The 26,649-nt window shown below is 45.1% G+C and overlaps 1 protein-coding gene across 3 annotated transcripts in view; it reads left to right on the top strand.

The window, feature by feature from the left end:
• The window catches only part of CPEB1 (cytoplasmic polyadenylation element binding protein 1), a 104,898-nt gene extending 78,451 nt beyond the window's left edge, over positions 1-26,447 (top strand). The window contains exons 4-12 of one of the 3 annotated variants that reach the window (XM_004370664.2): positions 12,643-12,869; positions 14,652-14,904; positions 17,107-17,220; positions 17,785-17,874; positions 18,774-18,910; positions 21,339-21,537; positions 22,670-22,764; positions 23,481-23,561; positions 24,990-26,447. In XM_004370664.2, coding sequence (XP_004370721.1) covers positions 12,643-12,869; positions 14,652-14,904; positions 17,107-17,220; positions 17,785-17,874; positions 18,774-18,910; positions 21,339-21,537; positions 22,670-22,764; positions 23,481-23,561; positions 24,990-25,100 — 1,307 coding nt within the window. In that variant the 3' untranslated portion in view covers positions 25,101-26,447. Of the gene's footprint in view, positions 1-12,642; positions 12,870-14,651; positions 14,905-17,106; positions 17,221-17,784; positions 17,890-18,773; positions 18,911-21,338; positions 21,538-22,669; positions 22,765-23,480; positions 23,562-24,989 lie in introns of all 3 variants that reach the window. The other 2 variants (XM_004370665.1, XM_023725971.1) reach the window with 2 other exon arrangements.
• The last annotated feature ends 202 nt before the right edge of the window (positions 26,448-26,649 follow it).

Genomic DNA, 26,649 nt, shown 5'->3' with positions numbered 1-26,649 from the left:
ACACTGGAGCATGCATGAGTCCTACCATGCAGTCAAGTAGTCTTTTTGGGAATGGTTTTCAGTGCAGAGAGGAGGGAGAATCTGGGAAGCAGGATGACAATGGCATGTCTCCCAGGTGAGAGAGAAGTTGAGGTGGTTGGGTACAGGGGCTGAGTGTGCTCTAGCCTTCCATGGGACTTGGGTGTGTCTTTTCTGTAGGTAATAGAACTTGTCCAAAGAGCAAAAGTGGGAATCACTGGGGAGAAGGGATGTGTTTGATACCATCTTGGAACTGAGGGATCCAGAGTCAGTGAGAGGAGCTCATATTCAGAAGGTCACCGCCTGAGTTGGGATGTGTAAAGTTGGAGGTTTGGGGTCACAGGCAAAAGAGTTACCTGTTTTCTTACCTGGGGTGCGGGCTGCCCTCCGCCCTCCCCTCCTCTCTGCTTTCAGACATCCTGAGCAAGTAACCTAGCCCCAAGCGATAAGGGAGGAAGGGTTCCAGGTATGAGGCCTTATATTCCTGGTCTGGATTTTTCCCATGACCACTCCCATTAAATAACAGGTATCTGACTGATGTCTTTGGCCTGACTTCTGCCCGGGCTGAGCTCAGGTTTAGACAGTGTCTTGCAATGCAAGCATCCAGTGCCAGGCCCTTGCTGCTGTTGGTACCACTGCCATCAGATTCTGGGTGCCTTTGTACTTTTGGGGAAGGCTTGAGAAAATTTGAGCAATGACTCAGCTGTAAAACCCACAGAATCTGGCATAGAAGGGTGAAAGTGGAGAAAGTTAACAATCGGTCTAAAAATATTACTGCTGATTTGGTCTCTTGTACCCTCTGAGGTAGCATTAATGAGCTGGAACCCTCTGCCAGGTCCTCTCTTCCCCATGACTTTCCTGAGAGCTGTCTGTAGCTGCTGCAGATTCCTGCCAGCATGTGAGTGGGGGTGGGTGCCTCTCCTCCAGGAAGAGCAGACTGCCTCTCTCGGTCACCTCTGGAAGATGGAGATTTGCTGGACACTCGGCCATCAGGGCCAGAGGCACTTGGTAAACCTCAGACTTCTTTGGCCTCTGAATTGTGAAAGTCAGGACAGGAGCAGAGCAAAGAGGCCAGGGCCTTGGCCACCATTAGAGGGTGACTATGGACCTTCTGTCCCCTAACCTAACCCCTAAGCCATCTAGGTTAATGCATGACGTATGGCCTTCATTGAAGCTCTGTGTCTTGTGGTGGGGAGTGGAGTTTGAGATCAGCCATTGGCCTGCAGCTTTCACTAGATTTTAGGTTGTATGGCTTAGATAGAGTGCCTTTTCAGTAGGTCTGTTTCCTGCTTTGAGTTAGGAAGAAGGGAGCAAACCCAGGGAGTGAGCCATTGCTAGCTATTCTGCTCCTTCCTGCCAGTGGGAATGAGTTCGGCTTGCTCAACAACCATACATAAGGGACATGTGGTCTCCTGAGCTGAGCCGGGACCAGTTCCGTCTCCTGAAATGAGGTCTCACCTTCCTCCAGAGCCCAGTGTCTCTGCTGCTTTCCTTCTTTGATCTGTAGATACTCAGAGAACTACCTGTCCAGGCCCTGTGTGAGGTTGGGCTAGAGAGGAACGATCAAGCCATTCTAGAGCATCTTGCCACGGGTGACCAGTTACCAAAACCTTGACTCCTCACACAGGTTAAAGGGAACATCAAACCAGCCAGAAAATTCTAGGCCTCTTGATACTTTGTCTTCCCTGTATCTTCTAGTGAAACTCATACAGTATCTTGGGCCCCTTACAGTTTAATATTTGCAGGAAACTGATGAATGGAGGTGCTGACTTTACCCAGGTATATTAATTCTGGGACACCCTGATCTTCCATCTCTATCAGATGGCATTGTCCCTTTCTAAGCCATCCACGTAAGCTGCCTTCAATCTAAGCCCTTCACCCTGTTTTTCTGTGTGGTTAGTGTAGTGTCCGTTGAGGCACTCTTTCCTGCTGTTTGTACTTGAATGCAGGAGTATATTTCAGTGGCTCTGAGGATCCCAACAGTTTCTGGGTAGGATTAGGCAGGGGAGGGGACTCTTCCACCCTGCCCTTCCTCAACCAGAGTAGCTCTCTTCAGCGTGTATGTATTTCATATGTTTCATTCCCTTTGAAGAAAGTGTTTGAAACCAGTGGGAAGAGTACTGTCACAGGTTTGATGGCAGGCCACTGTACTCTAAACCTGTTTTGGTAATGGGCTTGGGAAGGGATGAACTAAGGTTCTTCCCCTAAGTCTGAGTTGCATCTAAGCCAGCATAGTGTCCTTAAATTGAATAACTTTGATATAAAAGGGCCTAGCTTCAGTGAGCATCCTGGCTCTAAGTAATGATACTCCTTTTCTTTTTGCAGTATTCAGCAAACATTGATCACCTGCTCTTTGCCAGGTGTTGAGCTAATTACTGTTGAAGTAGGATGGTAAGGATGGCCCTTGGTATGTTCCGTCTAGAAGGTAGAACTTTGTACGGATATGTGCCTACAAAAATCTATACAAATGTTTTTTGAGGCTTTAAAAAGCTTGTTTAAAAAAAGATTATTTCATCTCATGAGCACAGACTTCAAAGGTACTCAATTACCATCTTCTCCCCTGGGGATTCACGTCCTTATTACTTTGTGCTTGATTTCCCATTTCTGGTTAGATCAGTTGCCTTAAAAGAGGCAAAGAAAGCTAAGTGGGAATTGACTAGTTTTCCTTCCTGTCACTTTTTTAAAACTTTTTATTTGGAAATAACTTCAAATTTAAATAAGTTACAAAATAAAAAGTATACAGAAAATACTTACATTCCTTTTATCCAGATTCTCCTACTATTGACATTTTTACCCCATTTGCTTTATCATTTGCATGTTCTCTTTATTCTATACCTGTGATTCTTTTCTGAACCATTAAGAATAGAGATGTTCTTACATATATTTGGAGCCCTGGTAGTGCAGTGATATTAAGCGTTTGGTTGCTAACCAAAAGGTTGGCAGTTTGAATCCACCAGATGCTCCTTGGAAACTCTATGGGACAATTCTACTCTGTCCTCTAGGATCACTATGAGTTGGAATTGACTTGACGGCAACGGGTTTGGTTTTTTTTTTTAAAAAAACATGTATATTTATGCATAGTTAAACAGTTACCAACATCAGTAACTTTAAATTAATTATAATTCTCTTGTTAAACTGCTATTCATATTCTTGTTTTGTCGTGACCCAGTGATGTCCTTCATAACATTTTTCTCCTGTGGTACTTTCCTATTAACTCTTAACATGTATCTGCCTCAAGCAGTAGGCCCTGGCTACCTTTATTTTTGCTCAGTATGAGCTTTCAAAAGTCCCTTGGTTGTCTTGAATGTTTTTCACAATGTTGAGCTTGTTCTGGTCATCACTTTTCCTGAATGTATTATCACTATCCATGCTGCTCTTTTTTTATATTCTTATTTGTTCTGGTTACTTATGTCTCTGCCTCACTACTTCGGCCTCTCTCCAACCCAGTGTTTTCAGAGACCAAACTCTTTGGAAGATGTCCAGTATAGCCACCATGGTTTCTTTAATTGATGCCTCTTTTCTTTTCTTTTTTCCCTCTTGGGTATTAGTCCCCTTTGTGCTGTCAGGATTGTATTTAAATAACCTCCAGTTTTCTAAGTCAAGAGAAATAACTACATATGAAAGTGTCTTGAGGGTGTGGTAAGGGAATTGATGAGAAGCTTGAAGTAGCAAGTCTCAGGTTTTTCTAGATGAGCGCTTCCCAAACTTTACCTTGCGTATATATCTTCTGGGGATCTTGTTAAAATGTAGATTCCGATTCAGTAGGTCTGGGGTATGAGGCATTCGAGTTTCAGTGGTAGAATTCCTGCCTCCCATGGGGGAGACCTGGGTGCCTTTCCTAGCCAGTGCAACTCATTCGCAGCCACCACTCATCTGTCAGCAGAGGCTTATGTGTTGCTGTGTTGCTGAACCCATTGTCAAGTTGATTCTGACTCGTAGCGACCCATGGGACCAAGTAGAACTGCCCCGTAGGATTTCCAAGGCTGTAATCTTTCTGGAAGCCGACTGCCACATCTTTCTCCCGCAGAGCCACTGGTGGGTTTGAACCGCCAACCTGTTGGTTAACAACCGAGTGCTTTAACCACTGTGTCACCAGGGCCTCCTATATGAAGAAGAACAGGGCATCAGAATTGCAGGAAGACTCATTAACAATCTGTGATATGCAGATGATACAACGTTGCTTGCTGAAAGCAAAGAGGACTTGAAGCACTTACTGATGAAGATCAAAGACTACAGCCTTCAGTATGGACTACACCTCAACATAATGAAAACAAAAATCCTCACAACTGGACGAGTAATCAGCAACATCATGATAAACGAAGAAAAGATTGAAACTGTCAAGGAGTTCATTTTACTTGGATCCACATCAACGCCCATGGAAGCAGCAGTCGGGAAATCAACTGATGTATTGCATTGGGCAAGTCTGCTGCAAAAGACCTCTTTAAAGTGTTGAAAAGCCAAAGATGTTACTTTGAAGGTTAAGGTGCCCCTGACCCAAACCATGGTCTTTTCAGTCACCTCATACGCATGTGAAAGCTGGACAATGAATAAGGAAGACTGAAGAAGAATTGATGCCTTTGAATTATGGTGTTGGCGAAGAATACTGTATATACCATGGACTGCCAGAAGAACAAACAAATCTGTCTTGGAAGAAGTACAGCCAGAATATTCCTTAGAAGCAAGGATGGCGAGACTTTGTCTCATGTACTGTGGACATGTTATCAGGAGGGACCAGTCTCTAGAGAAGGACATCATGCTTGATAAAGTAGAGGGTCAGCAAAAAAGGGGAAAACTCTCGATGAGTTGGATTGACACAGTGGTTGCAACAGTCGGCTCAAAGCGATGACTGAGGCTGGTGCAGGACCAGGCAGCATTTCGTTCTGTTGTACATAGGTCAGTATGAGTTGGAACCGACTCAGTGGCACCTTAAAACAAAAACATGATACTGAACAGCTTATACTAGAGCTCCCAGATTAAGATGGACTATAAAGAAAGACCCTGATGATCTACTTCTGAACATCAGTCAGTGAAAACCCGATGGATCACAGTGTCCGATCCTGTTGTGCTTAGGGTTGCCATGAGTTGAGGGACAACTTGATGACATCAAGCAGCAACAGTGAGGTCTTCGATGGGGTCCGAAATGCTTTTTTAATGACTTCTCAGGCTTGCAAGACCCTAGATAAGTTTTAAGGCCTGGATAATTTAGATGCCAAGGCACTGACCTCTGGTAGATGAAATTGCTTGTCTACAATTGGTGATCTTAAAAGATTTTGAAAAAAAGAGAAGTGCCAGAAACATGAAGACAAGTAGATGTGAGATCCTATTAAAAAACCAAACAAGCAAAAGTGGCTAGTGAATGATGCATTACAGAAGATGAAGCTTACAGTCAGAAAGCCACTCACTAGCTGTTACTTACCTTATACAAACTGGGTTTCCTGTTGTTAAAATGGGGTAATAGTACCTACGTTCTAGGATTCGGTAAAGATTATTTACTTAAAGTGTTTGTAACACAGTGTCTGGCACATGCTAGATGTTTAATAAATGGAGGTCATTATTAGTGAATGGTAGGAGCTTGATTGAACCTGGCCCAGATTGTAGAACAGGTGATTTACCATGAACTACGAGTACTTAAGGAAGTAGAGTTCATTAGTAGCCAACGTGGGTTTGTCATGCTGTTTTCTTTTTAGACAGGCTTATGACCACATTAGAGGACTGCTGTAGACATAATTCCTACCTTTCCACAGAAATTTGACAAAGGCTCAAGACAGCTTTGTAGGCATGGTAGAGAATTGCAGGATAGTTGAGATAGATCTCTGGCTGGTAGAACAGATGTACCAATACAGATGGATGTGAATGAAAGAAGTGCCCTATGATGGCTGCCTGTGTTGGTTTTTGATCCTTTCTAGTATACTTTCTTTAAACCTTGGGTCATGACATAGTTACCATGCCCTGTATTTGTCATCCTTGGTGCTTCCAGACAAAAGCCCTTTGGGCCAGCTGTTTCCTCGTAAGTATTGTTTTGCATACTACTTTATGCTACATCTTCCTTGACAGCTTTCAGAGATCTGTACTGTACTTGTACTTGAGGCTGAGACTCCCCTTTTCCAGTATTAACAAACTACCCTTCATCTTACTCATCGCTGGTGGGTACTCCCTTCAACTTCTGCCTTAGCTGAAGGCTTTTCCTTTAGGATGCTGCTTTGCCAAGTGGAGGCTACTCATTTTCCCAAGCCTCATCTATCTCAGGTCATTATTCTTGTTTCTTTGTATACTATACCGTGTGAATGTATAGTATACTAGGTATTTGTATACTGTGACTCCTGTACTTTTGAGGGATAAGTCCCTTTTTCTTTGAGTACCATTTGACCTTCTTAATTCTCTTCCTCTTCATCATTTCCTGGTCCTTCCCCTTTCCTGACTAAAGATCTCAACACCTGCTTTTTGTTTCTTTTTGTTTTAAACCACAGGTCCAGTGATTGCCATGGAATCTTTAATGTTCATATGGACGACCAGTTCCATATTTTAGATATTCTGCTTCAGCCACCTATAGTCCTGCACCCTAGACTTCACCACCCTCAGAATCTTGTGTTCTCCTGTCTATTCTGTCTGACACCTTTACTCCTCTTGTAGATGTCAGCCAATAGAAATTGCTGCTTCCTCCAGCTGCTCCCAGTCTGTTGACCCTTTTCTGTCTTTAGCCTATAATACATGACCCATTCCTTATCTCTTCTGTTACTTTTACCATCAACTCTCTTACCCCATTTCCTCCTACCTACCCACTGGAAAAAAATCAGAGCCCTATATGGACCCAGTGTCTCCAGGTTCCAGAGCACTACTGGAGAAAATTGCATAAGTCCAGTTTAAATACTTGATCTCTCTCCTCTGGGCCCTGGATACCACTGGGTGCTCCTTAATATCTGTTATGGATTGAATTGTGTCCCTCAAAAATATGTGTTGTAAATCCTAATCTCTGTGCCTGTGGTTATAATCCCATTTGGGAATGGGTTGTCTTTGTTATGTTAATGAGACAGGATTAGTGTAGGATGTATCTTGAGTCAGTCTCTTGAGAGAGAAGAGATTAAACAAGCGAACTATCAAGCAGAGATGGTGGAATATTGATGTCAAGCCACATGGAGATCTCCAAGGAACCAGGAGACAAAAAGCTAAAGAGACAAGGACCTTCCTTCAGAGCAAACAGAGAAAGTCTTCCTTTAGAGTTGGCACCCTGAATTTGGACTCTGGTCTCCTAAACTGTGAGAAAATAAATTCGTTTGTTAAAGCCACCCATTTGTGGTATTTCTGTAATAGCAGCACTAGATAACTAAGACAATATCCCTGGTCAACCTCCTTTGCCTTCCCCACAACAGTTGTTTTCAGATCACTGCTTTCTCATCTACAGTGCTCTGCGCTCAAAAGAGACCATTGGGTAGTAACTTCACAGCTCATAGTCTTATCACCCAAACTGCTTCCACTCATACCTCCTTCCCTACCTTCTGAAAGGAATACTCTTCTCATCCATAATTATTTCCTTCATCTTATTTCATTCTGTTGTTTCTTCCACTTTCTCCTGTATTTTCAGCCTTACCTTCTCTCATTGTTTGAGGATGTTCAAGTCTTTTCCATCTTAATTTTTTTTAATTCCTTGTTCTTTATCTCTATGTATTGCTTTCTCTTTATTTCTTCTCGCAGCTGTAGGATTTTCTGTACTCAAATTATTACTCCTTTAAGCATTTATTTTTTAAGTCAACTTTATTAAGGTATAATTTACATTTAATAAAATACAATATATTCACTTTTTGTACCTCTTTTCCACCCAGTCATCCCCAACCCTCTGCAGACTGGCTTCACTCACCACCATTCCACTGAAATGGCTCTTGCCGAGGTTACCAGTGGCCTGGTTGTTAAATTAAATATATATTTTTGTTTTTATCTGACTTGATCTCTTTGTAGAAATTGACATTGACTACTTAGTTGCTCTTAAAATATTCTCCTGGTTTTCATTGTGCCACCCTAGTCAACTCCTCCATAACTTTTGCAGATTCCTGTCCTCTGCTCATCTTTGAAGTGCTTGGGTCCTGTGGGTTCTGCTTGAGGCCCATTTCTCAAACTGCATGGGTGGTCTCATATATTTTCACAGCTGTAGCTCCTGTCTGCATGTTATGGCTACCAAATGTTTGTCATTAGACTAGAGTGCCACAGTGTTGTTCTGAGTCCCTTTTAGACATTGTGTAATACTTAACTTTTCTTACCTCCCTGGTCTGTACCTGCATTTGCCATCTTGATATGTGGCACCACTCAAGTCATATTTTGATATTATCCTTGATATTTTTTCCCAATATCCCTCATTCAATATGCCACCAACTTTTTTCCCTCCTTCTTTAATTGGTACCCTGTCCATGCCAACTTCGTTTCTCTTAGTTCAGACCCTCCTCTTAATCTGGATCGCTGTAGTGGCCTCCTAAGTGTTTTCCTTGTATCCAGACCTGTCCCAACCCAGACTTCTTCCACGTAGTGGCTGCCTGAAATGCAGATTCAGTTGCTTGTCTACTGCTGAGTCTCCCCATTGCATAAGTCCAGTTTAAATACTTGATCTCCCTCTCAGCTGGGCCCTGGCTACCACATACAGTCTTCCTTAGTATCCCTGGTCAGCCTCCTTTGCCATCCCTACAACAGCTCTTTAGTCCATCTCTTCAGTGTCTCCCAGTTACTGTCAAGATAAAATCTAAACTCCTTAACCTGGCTTTCAGTGCTCTTTATGATTTGACTGTTACCTCATTGTTCGCCACCCTAAACTTGTTTTTTGTAAAACGTGAAGAAGGATGAGGTCCTCAAGCGCGTCGACACTGCTTTTAAGACTGAGGCATACGATCTGTTAGTTTTCATGGCGCTTTTTTTGCCAAGCATATTACAGCAGGTGAGGAAGAGCCTTGAATAAATCTTCACACCTCCTATCTTCTCAAGGCCTGAGTTCCGGGTATTTTGCTTTTGTGTTTCTTTCAGGCAGGGGTTTGTCAAGGATTATTTGAAATATTTGTCAAAAAGTATTTCTGGTAAGTGAGAGAATCCAAGCATTGTCAGACTCTTAGCTCTGGCATACAATTTAGTGCTTTTGCTTTGGAAATTGCTGTGAAAAGGCCTAGGTAAAAGAGTATTTCCTTGAAAAACAAAACAATAACTCCTTAATGGGTATGGTACAGCCCTCCACCCACCTACCCCCACACACTTATTACATTGGCTAAAACTAAAAAGACTGACCATGCCAAGTGTTGGTGAGGATGTGGAGGGAATGCACTTCTCACTGCTGCTGGTGGGAATGTAAAATAATACACCCACTTTGGAAAACAGTCTGATGACAGTTTATTGAAAAGTTAAAGATACACCTACCATAACTTTTATCCAAAAGGGAGGTCGTGAATGGTAGTAGTAGCATCAGACCCTGTCTAATTTTAGGGGGGATAATGTGAATCAAGATCAGCCCAAGGCTGATCCCTGTGAGGTGGAGGTCAGACTTAACTCTGCTCTTCAGCCTTTTTACCAATTCTGACACCAGCCATCCACCCCATGGTACTCTCTACTTCTCTGCTGGGTTTGATAATTCATTGCAATGGCCACACAGAACTCACAGACCATGCTTACAGTTAAGTGGTTTATTAAGGAAGTAATACAGTACAACTCGGGATCAGGATCAACAGGCTACAACTCAGGATCAGGATCAAGAAGCATGTAGGTAAAGTCTGGAAGGCGTCCCAAAGTGGAGAGTACATCCCCTCCGCTCCTTCAGTGCAGGACAGCTCTCTCAGCTCCTCTTGGCAACAAGCAGGCCCTTCTCTGCCATGCACGCTCCCTTTCAGCTGTGCAGGCCCCCCTCTCGGCCACCTCAGGACAGACCTCTCTGCTTTTGGCCTCCCTGCTGTTAGCCTCTCCACTGCAAACTGACCCAGCTCATGGTCAGCATAGCAGTTTTGTTCAGCTCTCTTAGCTGCATTCCTATCAGCAGGGTCCTGCTGTCACCACTAACTCAGCTGCAGTGCCCTTTCCAGGCTTGTTGTCACCAGCTCTTCAGTGTTACAGCCCTTGGCCTGTGTTAACAGTCTTATAGGAGGCTCTTCGCCACCTGTCTCTGCTTCTTTCTTTCTCTTGGCTTTTCTCCTTTTTGCTTCTTTCTTCCTTCCTCTCTATCTGCAAACCTCTATGGGGTTGGCTGCATATATAAGCAAACTCTTCGTCAGTTTCAAGGCATGGCCGTCCCACCAAGGTCACACACTGACCAATCCCCTCTCGGTAGGCCATAGTCACTTCATTTTCATAGTAGGCTGTAGTCACCTCATTTGCGTGGTATATTGACCAATCCCTGCAAGGTGCACACCAATCACAGGGCAAGCTGCAACCCAGGGCAGACAAAAAGTTGTCAAACCATCAAGTTGTTTACATCTTACTTAGAAAATGTCCACCAACCTGAACAAAACAAACAAACCCTCTGGGGTAGAAAACTAGGGCAAAGGTAATTCCTCAGGGCTTAGGAGAAAAATCTGTCATGCTATATTTCCAAAGAACCAAGGTAAAAGGTCACATAAAGGAACTCATTTCACCATGGAGGTCGTATGCATAAAGAGGAGTGGGTGCATCTGATCCCAGAGTAACAGCTCTTTTGAATCTTGTGTCTATGCTGTGTTGTGAGTGGCATAGGTACCCTGAAAACATGCCTTGACTTATATTTCATGCTTGGACAGGCTGATGTCTGCTTCTTGGGAGTCACTGCAGACCCAGCCAGGCATTTAGGCTGACTTGAAGGCCTGAGAGGAAACCAGCTCTCAGTGACCTCTGTTTCACTCATTTGCTTGTTAGAGGTGGAGCTAGCCACAGCCACCATTTATTGCACTCACTTCATTCGAGTTTCACCTCACAGCGGTGCTAAGGTTGGTGTTCTCCTCATTCTTCAGATAAAAAAAAATCAGATTAAGGCTCTTTCCCCAGCTTTTGTGCTCCTCATAGCTCCATGGCAAAACTCTTACTCCTCCTCCTTGTGGATTAAGAAGGGTGTGCTTTGCCTCAGATTCCTTATTTCCCCAAGGCCAAATGAGAAAAGTGTTGCTGTCTTCTGCTGTCCACTTTACCCATCTTTTCTTACCCAATCTCTGCTCCCTTCTCTTTTAATATTTGATATTTAAATATTTATTGTGTGCTGGGTACTGCTGTGCTGAGCACTTTCCATCTGTTATTTAATTATAGAATCCTCATAACAATGTTATAAACATAACTAACATGGTATTCCACACAAGGTACTAGTGAGAAAATAGAGGCTTAAAGAGGCTAACTGAGTTTCCCGGAACACACAGCTACATGCAGGAGGTGTCAGAGCCAGGGTTTCAATCCAGGTTTGTCTTAAGTTAGAGTGGGCTTAACCACAGCATTACTGTGCGTCCATCCTAAAGATTTGAAGTTCAGGGATACACAGAACAGAATCTTCATATGCTAGGATTTTGCATAAGGGAACTTTTCTGTAACTCTGTAACTTCTGTATAACTTATCTATAGCTCTTGCTGTACCAGCTGTCTTAGTTATCTAGTGCTGCTATAACAGAAATACCACAGGTTAGTGACTTTAACAAACAGAAATTTATTCTCTCACAGTACGGGAGAAAGCCTGAATTCAGGGCGCCGGCTCTATGGCTTTTTCTCTCTCTGTTGGCTCTGGGGGAAGATCCTTGTCTCTTTTCAACATCTGTGGGCCCAGCGCCCCTTAGAGATCTACATGTGTCTTGACATCAGTCTTCCTCTGGGTCTATCTAGGAGGTTCTCAGTACAGGGACCCCAGGTCCAAAAGACACGCTCCCCTCCCGGATCTTCTTTCTTGGTGGTACTGAGGTCCCCCTCTCTCTGCTCATTTCTGTCTCCGTTTATCTCTTGTAAGATAAAAGACGATGCAGGCCACACCCCAGGGAAACGCCCCTTACATCAGATCAGGGCTGTGACCTGAGTAAGGGTGTTGTATCCCACCCTAATCTCCTTACAACTGACTGGCTAATCACATCAGATCACATCATGGGGGATGATTACTTCATTACATAACTGCCGAACCACTGAGAATCATGGCTAGTCAAGTTGACACATTTTGGGGGGGGGGGAACAATTCAATCCATGACACCAGACTTTCTGTATGTGGCATGAAATTATTTTAGCTATATGCTAATACACAGGTAGATAGGCAATACGGAAGGAGTAGTATCTCCTGTGGAAATGTATGCAGGTGTATTCAGACATTAATAGCAGTTGTGATTGGGATTCCATGTGACACAGCATTTCCCAAATGCTGGCACTAACCCTTAAGCCTTGGTATCAGAGGGTAGTAGTTTTGCTGCTGCTGTAAATGGTAGGAACTCTGATATTCAGACAGTCATCCTGTAACTACCTCTGATGGGCCCTGGGTGGCTAGGTCACAGTACCGGACAAATATCAGTATTGGATGTAGATCTATTCATTATACTCTGGTTCTAGCATGCCTTCAGTGATCCTGCCGAGGTGCATGTGGGTTGTGGCAGGAGAAAGGGGAAGAGCTATTGTAAGCCTTTTCTTGGGAAGAAAACTACAAGGTCATAAGGGTTCCTTTTTTTTTCCCCCCTCCTAGTACTGAGCATGCTCCATAAACCGCTGGGAAATGTACTAGGAAAACCCCCCTTGAGCTTCCTGCCTCTGGACCCCCTTGGGGCTGACTTGATGGACAAGTTTCCAGCACCCTCAGTGAGAGGATCCCGCCTGGACACCCGGCCCATCCTGGACTCGCGTTCTAGCAGCCCTTCTGACTCAGATACCAGTGGCTTCAGCTCTGGATCAGATCATCTCTCAGATTTGATTGTATGTAACTTGTCCGTGGGGGCTTGCCTATGTGTGTCCAAGAGGAAGGAGGTTGCAGTGTCTGCTTTGGAGTTTGAAGTGGGAATACATGTCCGCTGGAATGCAGGGTGGGAGGTGGGATGATGGGAGGAGTGAAAGCCATCGTGGTCATTTGTAGAGCTTTTCATACGCAACAGAATTGGGGATTCTTTGTATACCTGTTGAGCAGTAAACTTCAGAACTGAGCCGAGGGCTGTCCTTTTACTAGTTACTCTAAGAGCTGTTAGAAAACAGTTCATTTTAAAAGTAAATATGGAGGTCCTGGCAATTTTCTCTTTCTTTACCTACATGAGCATTTCCTATAACTTTAACACAATACCATTTATGTACCTTTACGTCTGATAGATTTATAAGTGATAATTTTAGAAATCACGTGGTTAGTAAGTAGCAGGGTTTTAATCCAGATCTGACTTTAGCTCCTTTGTTCTTTCTGCTGACCCATGCCAACTCTCAATCCGAGGCCTTGATGAACCTATGAAATACTGCCTTAAGGTTTATTTATGTATCTCATGTTCTTATCTATAGCCCTGTATGACATGTGCAGTATCCATGCTTTGTGGTGGTGTTAGCAAATGGTTAGAACTGGTGTGGGGAAGCGGGTAGTAGAAGTAAATATGTGTGGGATTGGCAGTAAGAAATCATCCTAAAATAAAATATAATTTCAGATGCTTTCTGAGCCTGTCTTCTCTATTACCAAATCCCCTGAGCTGAATATTTAATGAAAAAATGGCCTGATACCCCACGCTCTTCTCTTCCATATCCAGTACCGACAACAGTGGTTCTGATTACAGTTTCCCATTCATAGCATGACGTTTTAGGGCCCACCTGTTATCTCCCCTCAGCTGATCCTAGAATATGAAAGCTGACATTGGTGTTCCCAATGTCCGTTGGTTTTGCTGTTCAGATTGCATTTCCAGAAGAATAACCACAAGCAGGTCCCTTTATTTTTCAGGGCTACAGTTTATGGCCCCGTAAAATGGGGCCAGATGAGGTGCTTCTAGTTCTGATCCTGTTACTTTAGATGGGGCTCAGTCTTGGAAATATACCTCATAACTAACTACAGTATTTTGATATTTTTTATGAAGACTTTCTCAGACCTCCCCCTAAAGAGGAATAAATGGGGAAGGGATAAGAACAGACAACTAACAGAAGAGGTGACAGAGATACTATATGAACTTATAGAAAATAACTGTGTTGACTCATTAGTTTTTTCGTAATAATGTGGTCTCATTTTTACCTGGTTATATTTGCAGAGTTTAAAGCCTTGATGCAAGCTTGTAGTGAAACTTGTATTCTCATGCATTTTTATACCAACAGAACCCTCGTAGAAAGCATTTTGGCATTGTATGTCTAGGAATCTGACCAAAGAAAATACAAAATATAAAGAGGCTGTGCCTTAAAATTGTTATTCATAATCCTGAAATCTTGGAAAGTACCTAAATGTTTTAACAGTAGGGGAATGGGCCAGTGGAATGTAGCTTGTTCCCTAAATATAATATCAAATTCATTAAAAATGGCTATGAAGATATCTTGCAATATGAAAAAAATTGGAGAGGGAAGGAAAATTTGTTTAAATTATAAGTGCAATTAATCTTAAAAATGTATAGGAAGAAAGTCTAAAAGGAAATACATCAAATGCTAAATGTGTAATAGTATGAGAGTATTTCATATTTTCTATAATTATTATTTTTTATATCAAAACTGTTCTTTAAAAACTTGTATCTTCCCTTTTTCCTCCCTTAGTCAAGCCTTCGTATCTCCCCTCCTCTGCCCTTCTTGTCTCTGACGGGGGGTGGTCCCAGAGACCCTTTAAAGATGGGGGTCGGGTCCCGGATGGACCAAGAGCAAGCTGCTCTCGCTGCAGTCACACCTTCCCCAACCAGTACATCAAAAAGATGGCCAGGAGCTTCTGTGTGGCCATCCTGGGACCTTCTTGAAGCTCCCAAAGACCCCTTCAGCATAGAGAGAGAGGCCAGGCTGCACCGGCAAGCTGCAGGTGAGTGTGGCTATGGGCCGGCATGAGGCTTGAGGTCTCATTCTGGGAGCAGAGAGGAAGTGACCTTAGCTTATACACTGGTGAATTGTCCAGTGGGAGGAGTTGGTTGCATGGTGAAGTCTCCAGATATGCAAAGAACGGTCTGTTCTGTGGAGTATGTGATATTGAGGGCAAACTCAGGGACTTCTTTGAGGTTGAGTGGAGAGGAAAGAGGCAGATAATCTGGTGCACAGGAATGTACCCATGAGGGGTTTGAGCCAACTCTCACTTGTGTTCTTATGAGAAGATTGGCTATGTGCTATTACTACAGTGGCTTTTAGTTCTTTCACAGGTGGGTATCCTCAAGAGAAACTCAGATCGATGTCCAGAATTTTGTCTACCTTCCTACTTTCTACTTTAAAGAGCATCAGACACAGCCCGTGCTGGGGCTTTCTTCCCCAAGGCTGTCTGACTGGTACACTCAGGGATGCACTGGGAGGTGGGCAGTCCATTTGTCAGCCTCTGAGGTAAGGGAAGGAGTCCCTGCGTGGCACAAATGGTCAAGAGCTCAAGTACTAACTGAAAAGCTGGTGATTCAGACTCACACAGAGGTGCCTCAGAAGGCAGGCCTGGCGATCTATTTCCAAACGTCATGACCTTGAAAACCCCATGGAGCAGTTCTACTCTGCACACACAGGGTCACCGTGAGTTGGAATCAACTTGACAGTAACTAACAGCAAGAACAAGGTATAAGAGATGCCCCCAAGTGTCCTCTTATTTTTTAATATCTTAAACACCTGTTGTATCTGTTACTCATTTTATGCCAGTACTTGAAAGTAAATGAACTACATAAGTCATTATCTACTATTGCTTCAGGGAGACCATCACCCCTGTTGTGAGGTTTTGGAGTTGTTGACTAAGTGAATGTTCAGTTTCTCCATTCCATTTGTTTTCCATAGGCTTCAGTATGTCTGTCTTTCTCCTCACAGAATTAGACCTGGTCTCCATCTCCTCTGATAGTGCAGCTGCCCTGTTCACCTAATGGCTTTGGCAGCTCAACTTTTTACTGTCTCTAGTGCCATTGTTGTCCTCAGAAACAGGACCATACTTTTGGATGAGGCCATTATATTGACTTCTGAGTTTGTTTGCAAAATATTGCAGACAGTACCCAGTGTGTTTGTGTAGCAGTACAGTGGGCTTATGCCTTTTAGGGACTGACCTTCCAGATCCTTGTCCTGAATGAAAATGATAGTTCATTTCATTGGCTGTCTGCCTCAGTGCTAAAGGAGGAGGGTAGAATGGGCAGAGACTAGGCAGTCCCCGTTAAGGTCAGTCTCTGATCTGAAAAGGCACAGACTGGGTGCGGGGGAGGGGGGGGTTCAGGATTAAAGACTAGGCCCCTACAAATTATTAAGGGCAGGCAAAACAGGAAAGAGGAGAAAGCATTTAGAACTTGTTTCTCAGTATGGTGCTTGAGTCAGAAGCTTCACAATGGGTTTGGACAAAGTTGTGTTTGGCATTAAATAGGAAGCTGAGGGGGTTGGAGGCAAATCCATTTTCTTACAAATCTGGCATCAAGGAAGACACAGTTTCTGTTCAGGTACCGTTAGGACAGCTCTGGCAGTGATAGGCCATGGTTCTGACTCAGGAGAACAGTTGTGACATTCTCGTCTGCTTGGGTTGCTATGGTGGTTTTATTGGCAGTGTCCGAACTTCAGTGACTGATGAGTTCAGAGCCAAAACAGGGAAACAGTAGAATGTCCCTCATTCAAGTAGTTAGGGAGAAGGCCTGTTTGGACCAGTAAAGGATTAGCCTATAGGTCATTATATACCACATTGCTCTGATTATTTTCAAGTAATTATAAATTTAAATTAATTAGTATTATAAGCAATAGCTAGATAAAACTGCTGTGTGGTTTGTTTCTCAGTTATGTTAGTGTTTGGAAATACATTGGGGTGTGTTAATTTCTACCCTAAATATCTGGTTGGGTATTCCTCTCAATTTCAGTGGGGACAGAATTAGTGAATTAGGGTTATCATACTTGGCTGATTGGATTGGTGAGATGTAAGTTTTTTTCTGCATTTTAGAATAGTCCGGTGTTCTCCCAGGCAGCCGAGTTAGGATTATGGCCAGTCTAGTTCTTCCTGGACAAGTTCACCCCAGGGAAGGGTAGTGACTGTTGATCCTGTGGCTCTTCTTTCTCTCTTTGTCTTCTACCAAAGCTGTGAATGAAGCCACCTGTACCTGGAGCGGCCAGCTTCCTCCCCAGAACTACAAGAACCCCATCTACTCTTGCAAGGTGTTCCTAGGAGGTGTTCCCTGGGATATTACGGAAGGTGAGATGCCTCTGAGACTTCTGCTACAAGAGTTGAAGTTGGAGCTTGTGTTTCAGGAGCAAGAAACTTGGACTCGAGGCCAGAGGCTGGACCTCTGCCTGAGCACAGGCTGTTACAGGAGTGGCAGAGGGGAGAGGTGCACTTCATAGACTCCACAGTGCTTCTCTGTTGGATGCTTGTGCTTGTCTCCTGAGATCAAGAGCCGGTTCTGAGTTATTTTGTCAAGGGCGATGCAAGAACACTGGTGATCTTGTGCTTATACCTAGAGCTTCAAACTGGTTGATTCTGGTTCGAACCCCTGCTGAGAATTTGCATTTCCACCCCAGATATACTGTACTCAATCAGAATCTACATTTTAACAAGATCCCCAGGTGATTCTTATGTATAATAAATTTTGAGAACCACTGAGTAGTTTTCAGAATTGGTCCCTATCCAGCAGTATTAGCATAGCCTGGGAACTTGCTAGAAGTGCAACCGGAATGAACTGGTTTGAAGCCCTGCTTGTACCTTTCCTGGGGGAGGACGGTACCTCAGCTTCTGCCACTCTTTTCTGTCTCTTTGCAGCTGGATTGGTTAACACCTTCCGTGTTTTTGGCTCTTTGAGTGTGGAGTGGCCTGGTAAGGATGGCAAGCACCCCCGGTGTCCTCCCAAAGGTAATATGCCTAAAGGTAATAAAGACATGGTAGGAACTTTTTTTTCCCCTCCCTAGTACATAATTGCACTGAGGGGTGCTGGGATGTCACAGCTGCATGCTGGTAACATGGTATGGGCACTCCAGGGCACAGACCCTTCAGCTATCTGTACTTTCTCTTCAACCTGGCACATCGCACTATTTCTTCTGAGCTAATGTTCTTTCTGTTCAAACTTACACTGCATTGGGAGCTACCTCTAAAACCCCTACCTTGTGTACTTCCTTCCAGACCTGAACCCTGGGAGCTCCTTTCTCAAAACGAGGCGTTTGGAAAGCCTTCCCTTGCCTGCCTTCCCTACTTAGTTAAGTTGTTGCCTGACCTCATTTTGAGATCCCTTTGGAGTTGGCAGGAATGAGGACCAAGCATCTGATTTCTCACTGGTCTGAAATGAGATCCCTTCCCTGCAGAAAGGAGCGTAGGTGCTATTTTCACTCTGCCCCATCTTCACTAGAAATGTTCCCATGAACTGAACCAGTGGTTTAAGTAGGCTTTTAAAGCAGTACCTCCTATACCCTGGCTGTCTGGCCATAGACCTGCCATCCCTCTTGCCCCCAGAATAGAAAGCCTGGCTCTGCTGATGGGAGCATGAACATGCTCTGCATCCTGGGATGGAGAGTTGTGTGGTAACAGCTTGCCAGTCTCTTCCCTTATTAGGGTGGAGGATGGTGTACTTCTCTCTCCCTTGGCCTGGGCGTCTGACATAGAGAGTGCTTCCATTCAACAAGACTTTCCAGGAGTAGGACAAAAATGAATCTTACACTTGAGGCCTCTTCCCTAGTGGAAACTCTGCTTCAGAGCCAAGGTTGAAGAATAACTACGTGTGGGGATATTAACGTGATTTCTCCTCTCGTTGGGAATAGGGTATGTGTATCTGGTCTTTGAACTAGAGAAGTCTGTCCGAGCCTTGCTTCAGGCTTGCTCTCATGACCCGCTGAGCCCAGATGGCCTGAGTGAATATTATTTCAAGATGTCCAGCCGAAGGATGCGCTGCAAGGAGGTGAGTTAGTGCTGTTCTCTCTGCACAGGGTAATTGGCATATGAGGCACTGGACTTCTTGGAGTGGGTGGATACACAGGCTGCAGATGACAAGTATTCCTGCTGAGACAAGAAGGCTGCTCTTATTGCCCCCACAGTACAGACAAAATCCTGTTAATTACATCAAAAAACAAATTAACCTTTGGGCCTCAGTGGTGATGTGTGTGTGCTCCTGCCCATGGAGATCAAATTATCTTCCAGCCCTTATTCTACTCTTCTAGCCAACGTCTCTGTCCCAAACCTCTTGGCTTATAGATGAAATTAAAAGCAGCAACTTCCTCTACTTGAACTTAACCGATAAAATCTACAGCTGTTTCTCCCTAGCCCTGTCCTCAGGCTGTGCCTTCTGACCTCTCAGTTTGTGGTGGGTAAATTCCCCTTTAGCCCACAGCCACCCGTGGATCATATTTTCACTCCCACTCATGGCTTTAAATTTATTCTCCATGTGATTCTCTCTCTTTACACCTTTCCTGGTGTTGGCCTTGTGTGTCCTTGATAGCATAGGTCCTTAGCATGGAGTTTTCTCACCTGGGGATCTCATTGCAGATTCCTGGGCCCTATCCCAGATGTACTAAGTCAGTCCAGGTGAAGCTGAGGAATCTCCACTTGAACCAGGCTCCACAGGTGGTTCTAGTGGATGTTTTGAGCTCAGGAATCAGTCTTCAGTTTTTTAAAATCTGATTCCAGAGGGCATCACTTACGTGACACTGGACCAGATATTTAACATTTGAGAAACTTCACTTCCTCACCCATAAAACAGGCAGTTAAAACTGGGATGGTCACGAGGAATTTAGAATAAATAATCTATGTAACAAAGCTGGCTCTTTGCTTTATAGAGTTTTCCCGTACTAGGTCACGTTCTCTCAGTGAAAGGAGGGTAAGTTCATGTGCTGGCTGCCCTTGGTGATTCTCACCTTCCCGGTCTTCTCTCCTTTCTTGCAGCGTGGAGCTCACAGTTATTCCACCTTACTCTGTTCTGGGACTTCGTTAGCATGCTCTTCCTTCCTTGTCATGAGAGACTGCCATATCCCTACCTTAGACCCCTTGACCCTTCTCAGTGCCCCTGCTGACACCTTCCTATCCCCTATTCTCTCCTCAGCACCTTGCAGTGACTTAATATTTTTCCTTGATTCGTTGCTTCTCCAACCTCTCTATTTTTTTTTCTCATCCCCCACCGCCCCACTAATATAGTCAATACTTCACTCCCTCCTCAATTCTTACCCATTTCAGATAAATTACACACTTTCATGGCTCTGTTCTTGCCTTCAGACCCAGACTCACCTCTATAGCCTCATAGCCTACCTGATCCCCACCTTCCTGTGGGACTGTATTCAGAATGCCCTGTAGTCCCAAACTCTTCTGTGTACTTTTTCATCTTCCAGTGAAATTGGCTCCCCTGGTAACTTCTGCCAGGCCTTCTCATGCCAAGGTCATCTAGGCTGAAAGCCCATCAGTCCTGATTCTCCCCTTGTTTACCCACCATGCTCAAGCAGTCTGAGTTTGCAGGCTCTTTGGTTGAAGTGTCTCCTTGGTCTTGGCTTGTTCTGTCCCTAGTGGTACCAGTCTTGTCCAGGCCTTAATCTCCTGTCTTCCAAACTACTGCTTTTGCCTGCTTGCTGGTTTCTCAGAACTCTTCCTGCTTCAAGACATTTTTTTTTTTTAGTCTTCATATATTAATCTTCCAAGCATTTACTGGTCATCTGTCAGCTCACATGGTTGTGGAGTCTTCTGCCTGCTGTGCCAGATTTTGTTCTAGGCTCAGGAGAATCAGAGGCAAAGGACATGGCCAATCCCTGCCTTAGTGGTCCTCAGCTCTGCAAGACTTCAGTGATTTTCTGTGCACAGCTTTCCACCCTACAACTCTCCAATTACTTCCCACTGCTCCTGGCCCAAGTCCTCAAATGCCTAGATTGGGCTCATAACCATCTCATACAAATACCATAAACATCCCTACTCCTCTGTCCTTCAAGCTCTTATTCTTTAATCGCTTTCTGAATCTTTCCTCTCCCAAGGACTCCAGATCACGTTTTGTCTTCATCATTTCCCAAGGCTCTTTGTTAGAACCAAACAGGTGGAGGCTGGGACAGAGTGTTAGGTTCCTGGGTATGACGTTTGATACTTTTTTGCTTGTTCTTCAAGATGAGTGAGTGCTGTTTAACCATTTACTTTCGCTATTCTGGATACATGGACCCTCAGTAAAGTTCACTTCTAGCTGGGTTGAGATAAGGGTGGCTTACAGAATGCCTATATGTCTGAGACAGGTGGTAACCCCTTTTTTCCCATTGTAAGGGCTCAGCAGCCCCAGCTTTAGTGTCTCCAGAGCATATGCCTTGCCACACAAGAGCCTGTATGTCTGTGGCAGGGCTGATGCACCTTTGGGTGGCTTTCAGGTGCAGGTGATCCCCTGGGTCTTGGCTGACAGCAACTTTGTTCGGAGCCCGTCTCAGAGGCTTGACCCCAGCAGGACGGTGTTTGTCGGCGCTTTGCATGGGATGCTCAATGCCGAGGCCCTGGCAGCCATCTTGAATGACCTATTTGGTGGAGTGGTGTATGCTGGGATTGACACAGATAAGCACAAGTATCCCATTGGTAAGTGTCCCACTTCTGTGTTGGAAGGCTTGGTGGCCCCTGGGATGTAGACCAGGATTGTGATACTTCCCCATGGGAGTGGGGAGAGAGGACTGACCCAGGTTTGCAGATCAGCATATACCAGCAGCATAACATTTTTTTATAGCCAAGTCATCAGCAATGGCCCCTCTGCACCCCTACCCCCTACCCCCATCATGTGCCCCCTCAAAAAAGTGATAAGAGATGAGATAGCCAGGAACTTTGGTTGGAAGCTCCAAGTTTACAGCCAAATCAGTTTGGGTCAGACAGCAGGTAATTCGTATGTTTCGTTAAAGGGCCAGGACTTTCCTGAACTTGTCTGGTTTGCTTTATTAAAAGTTCTTGAAAAGCTTTGGCCTTGTCTTGGTTTTGGAGACCAGGTCAGGCTGCTGGAGGGCTCCAAGTAGCTCAGATGACAGCTTATAGTCATGGCCATTGCTGTCCCAGCTTAGTGGAGTCTGTGGGCCTAACTACTGGGTTTTGATCAGGGCCTCTTCCTGACCTGGGTACCTGTATTGACTCTAAGAAAGGAGATCAGTTTCCTAATCATGGCAAAATCATCTCAGCGGTGGGGTTTGGAGGTGGACCAGAGCCTGTGCTTTCTGATCAAGACACGGCTAACCAACCTCCCCAGAGCTTCATCTACCCACCCACACTGAATCTGGCCAGGAAGGAGTGCTGTGTGCTCATCAGTGCCGCACCGCAGATTGAGAACAGGGACTTCAGAGACTGCAGGGGCGGAGGCGGCACTTGGCAGGATGGAGCTTTTTCTGGCTCCCTGGCTAGGTCACCAAGTACCTCCAGGCCAGGAGGGGTTTGACTGCTGGGCCTACCCTTGCAGAGAGGTGTTCAGTCTGCATTTTGGTTTCCACTCCAAACCTCTGAACCTTCTCAACCTTACCTGTGCATCTGCCTACACTAGAGGAGTCATATTAAAATTAATTTTCCTGGTTTCTTTTTTACCTTAATGTGGCTACTAGAAAATTTAAAATAACATAAGTAGCTCACATTATATTTCTGTTGGGCCTCACTGGTCTAGAAACAGGGTTTCCTGCATGTTGCTGGCGTTTTGGGAGAATTTGGCTGGAAGGTAACTTGTGTCTGTTGCTCCTAGGGTCTGGTCGTGTGACTTTCAACAACCAACGCAGTTACCTGAAAGCAGTCAGTGCAGCTTTTGTGGAGATCAAAACCACCAAGTTTACCAAGAAGGTGAGTGGGCTGGTCTATGCCCTTACTCTGGGGGCACATGGGAGGGGCCCGGACTAATGACTACCCAGGGTAGGCCTGAGACTAAAGCTCGGGCCTATGCTGGGTGTGCTCAAGGGAGTGAGCTGAGTTGCAGGGAATTAACATGAGGTTAGAGTTTAGGAGTGGGCCTGGTCAGGATAGGCTCAGGAGGGAAGGGAACTGGGACTGTTGAGCCTCCTCAGTATGTGGGGTGCCTTCCCTCACTGTGAATTTGTCTGGCATTACTAGGTAGCCTGACTTCCCATTCCCCAGCCCTTACCCACATGCTCTGAGTACTTAGCTATTGCTAAGTGATAGAGGGCTGGGGTACAGTTTGTTGAGAGGACCAATAGTAGTGTGTAGTTGCCCATATCCCAAAGGTGGCCAGCTTGGCTCTGCATGGCTGAGTCTGTCCTTGGGATCCCTGTCGTACCCTTGTCCCATAGTCCTCTCTAGGCCTCCTTTTAAAACACTGGGATCCCTGTTGTACCCTTGTCCCATAGTCCTTTCTAGGTCCCCTGTAAAACACTGGGATCCCTGTTGTACCCTTGTCCCAGAGTCCTCTCCAGGCCTCCTATAAAACAGGCCAACATCCTGCATTCCTGTGTGTCGCCCAGTAATGTGCCCCTCCCTTCTAGCCCTCTGGCCTCCTTGAGAGAAGATCAATCTCCTCATTCTCCTGGTTTGCTTTTGTGCAGGTTCAGATTGACCCTTACCTAGAAGACTCTCTGTGTCACGTCTGCAGTTCTCAGCCTGGTCCTTTCTTCTGTCGAGACCAGGTGAGTCCTCCTGGGCAGATGGGATGTCTGTGACGTCCCCGCCCTCAGTTAGAAATTGTCAGGCTGAGTTTGTTGTATTGAAGGTTGGAGTTCTGAAGTACCTCCTGGAAGTCTCAGAGCATAGAGGAGGCAGCAGTAATGTTTGCTGATGGTCATACCAAGGACACGTTTAAATAGCTTGACCCAAAACTCTTAGGAAAGCTTGTTAAATTGACTCAGTACTTAGGGCTGCTTCTTGCCTGGGATGTTGCTGTGCAGTATGGCACTACAGCTGAATAGGTGGTTTTTGTAGATAATAGAAACCTGGGTGGGTTTCTGCTGCTTTCCTCTGATGCCCACTAGACTGATTTTTTTCCTGCCCAAGGACCCCCTTCTTTACCTCTGAACCTCTGGATTGTTGTGCTGTGTTGTGCCTGGACCGTACCTACAGCTGTCAGAAACAGGCAGAGAGCAGCCTGGCAGCTTTCTGGTCAGTGTTTCTGGGCGGTAGAGCATGGATCTAGGTGTGTCTGGGCATTGCTTCTCAGACTAATGTACATGCAGATCACCTGAGGGTCTTGTTTAAATGCAGATTCTGATTGCATGGGTCTGGGTTGGTGCCTGAGAGCCTGTGTTCCTAACAAGTTTCTAGGTGACACTGAGGTTGCTGAGCTGTACCACACTAACAGTCGAGTGTTGGGGGAAGCTTGAGGCCTCTCGGGACACTCGCGGTCAGTCCCTGCTTGGTGTTTTTGCAGTGGTGCCATCACTTAGGTTTGGACTGTCTGAGAAGATGGTAGTTAAACTGAGGCTCCAAAGTGAGGGCTTGAAGTAAGGTCTGGGTTGCTGGGTAAAAAACATGAGAACAGACGTCCTCTCTGGTAAGCCCCTCTGGCAGGCTTTGGGGGTTAGTATTGTACAGATGACTCACACTTTCAGATAGTTCCTCAGAGGCTCATGGCTTGCCTGAGGCTGCACAGCTAGCAAGAGGTGGGACTGAGACTGGGGTACATACCCAGTCACCTCTCTTCAGTCTGAAGAGGAAGGCATGTTGCTCAGCATTAGACTCTAGTCAGTGTCTTTAAAAGTTCCCCATCAGCAGCCATATGATACAGCCAGTCTGTAGGCGGTGAGAAGGGAGGCCAGGGCAGGAAGAGCAGCTGTGGTGGTAAGAGGGGATGAGGGAGGCTGGCAAGTCTCTCTATACAGTAGGAACTCAACATGCTTGACTAAGGGCACCCACAGAAACACGGACAATGGACTTGCCATGGTTGGTCAGTCCTTTGTGTTAGAGATGGAAGAGGCCCCAGAGACCCTCTCTCCTAACCCCACAGAGGCCATTGGGAGGCCCCCACTTCCTCTTCAGGCACAGCAAGCAGCTCATGCAGCAGCTTCTCTGGCTGGCACTGACACAGTCACAGCATCTCCCTTTTTCTCCCTCCAACCCAGGTCTGCTTCAAGTACTTCTGCCGGAGCTGCTGGCACTGGCGGCACAGCATGGAGGGCCTGCGCCACCACGGCCCACTGATGCGGAACCAGAAGAACCGAGACTCCAGCTAGAAGAGCTGGCCCTGCCCAGTGGCTCCCAAGGCTGGCATGTCAGGCAGCAGTCTGCACTGCCCCGCCACTGGTGGCCAGGGAGCTGGCTTCCCGAGGACAAGGGAAAATTGTAGTCACCTTTGCACTTGCTGAATCTGTCTTTGTTTCTGCACTAATTAATGCACAATGAGTTTTGTCCGGTTTTCTTTTCAGGGGGTGTGCCAGGGCTAGGACCCTCTGGCTCACCCTCCAAGCAACTCTGCAGTTTTCCCAGATTTTAGTTCCTCATTTTGCCGATGAAAAGCAAAAAAAAGAACTATATGTGTCCAGAAGGTGTTGACACGGATGCCTACATCTAGGTTTATTTATTGAAAGCGCTTTTTTACATTCCTTGCAATACTGATGGTGATGACGCGCAGGTCTCATTGGTTTCATTCTTGCAGTTGCCATACAGTGCCTTTCCATTTATTTAACCCCCACCTGAACGGCATAAACTGAGTGTTCAGCTGGTGTTTTTTACTGTAAACAACAAGGAGACTTTGCTCTTCATTTAAACCAAAATCATATTTCATATTTTACGCTCGAGGGTTTTTACCGGTTCCTTTTTACACTCCTTAAAACAGTTTTTAAGTCGTTTGGAACAAGAGATTTTTTTCTTTCCTGGCAGCTTTTAACATAGCGAATTTGTGTCTGGGGGACTGCTATTCACTGTTTCTCACAGTTGCAAATCAAAGTATTTGCAACCAAGGGGAAAAAAAAAGATTTTTTGTTTATTTGAAACTGGGCCAGATAAAACGGTGTTTGAATGGCTGCTGTATATAGTTTTAGATGGTTTACTGCACCTTCTTAAGTTGCACTTATGTCGTGGGGGGGAGGGAGGGTTGATAGACGTTTTTAATCACAAAGTCACAGGACATTTTCTTTTTTGTAACTGAGCTAAAAAGGGCTGCTTTTTGGTGGGGGCAGATGAAGGCTCACAGGAGCCCTTTCTCTTAGAGGGGGCAAGTAAGTACCCTTTCCTTATTGCTTTCATTTGAGAAATGTATGAAACAATAGTTGCAGTCGACTGAAATGCTACTGGAATTTGAAAACTTGACTTTTTTTTTTCTTTTTTTTTAAAAAAAAATTACTTGCCCCTCTTCGGGAAGCTGTGTGCCAAAGAACCAGTGTCATAACCCCCCCTTCCCCCCTCCTGCTGAACTGACGTTGCGTTGTTGCATATCCCAGCTACTCTGTGGGTTTTGTGAAGCTGTGTGTGAAGTCTCTACCTCATTGTAGTATATGCAGGCAAGACTGCACTCTCCTACAGATGTGTGGAGTAAGCTGTGGTGTAGTTTTTTTGGCACATAATAAACACGTTGCAGCAGAGTTCTGGTTTTGTTTCTTGTGTCTGAGATGTGGGGGCAAGGGGACAGTAGGGAGACAAGATTCCTAAGAACTCTTGATTCCTTGGGTTTTCTGTGGTGGGATTCTACCCCTGGATGATGGTGGAGCCACGTGGGAGACATGCCCTTTGGAGTACTTCTTGGGTCACTTCTGTGGTCAAATGTGCTTTGCAGATGCCTCTCTG

Source organism: Trichechus manatus, unplaced genomic scaffold, assembly GCF_000243295.1.
Source record: "Trichechus manatus latirostris isolate Lorelei unplaced genomic scaffold, TriManLat1.0 scaffold00009, whole genome shotgun sequence".
Taxonomy (NCBI): domain Eukaryota; kingdom Metazoa; phylum Chordata; class Mammalia; order Sirenia; family Trichechidae; genus Trichechus; species Trichechus manatus.
This window is presented reverse-complemented; position numbering and strand designations above follow the sequence as displayed.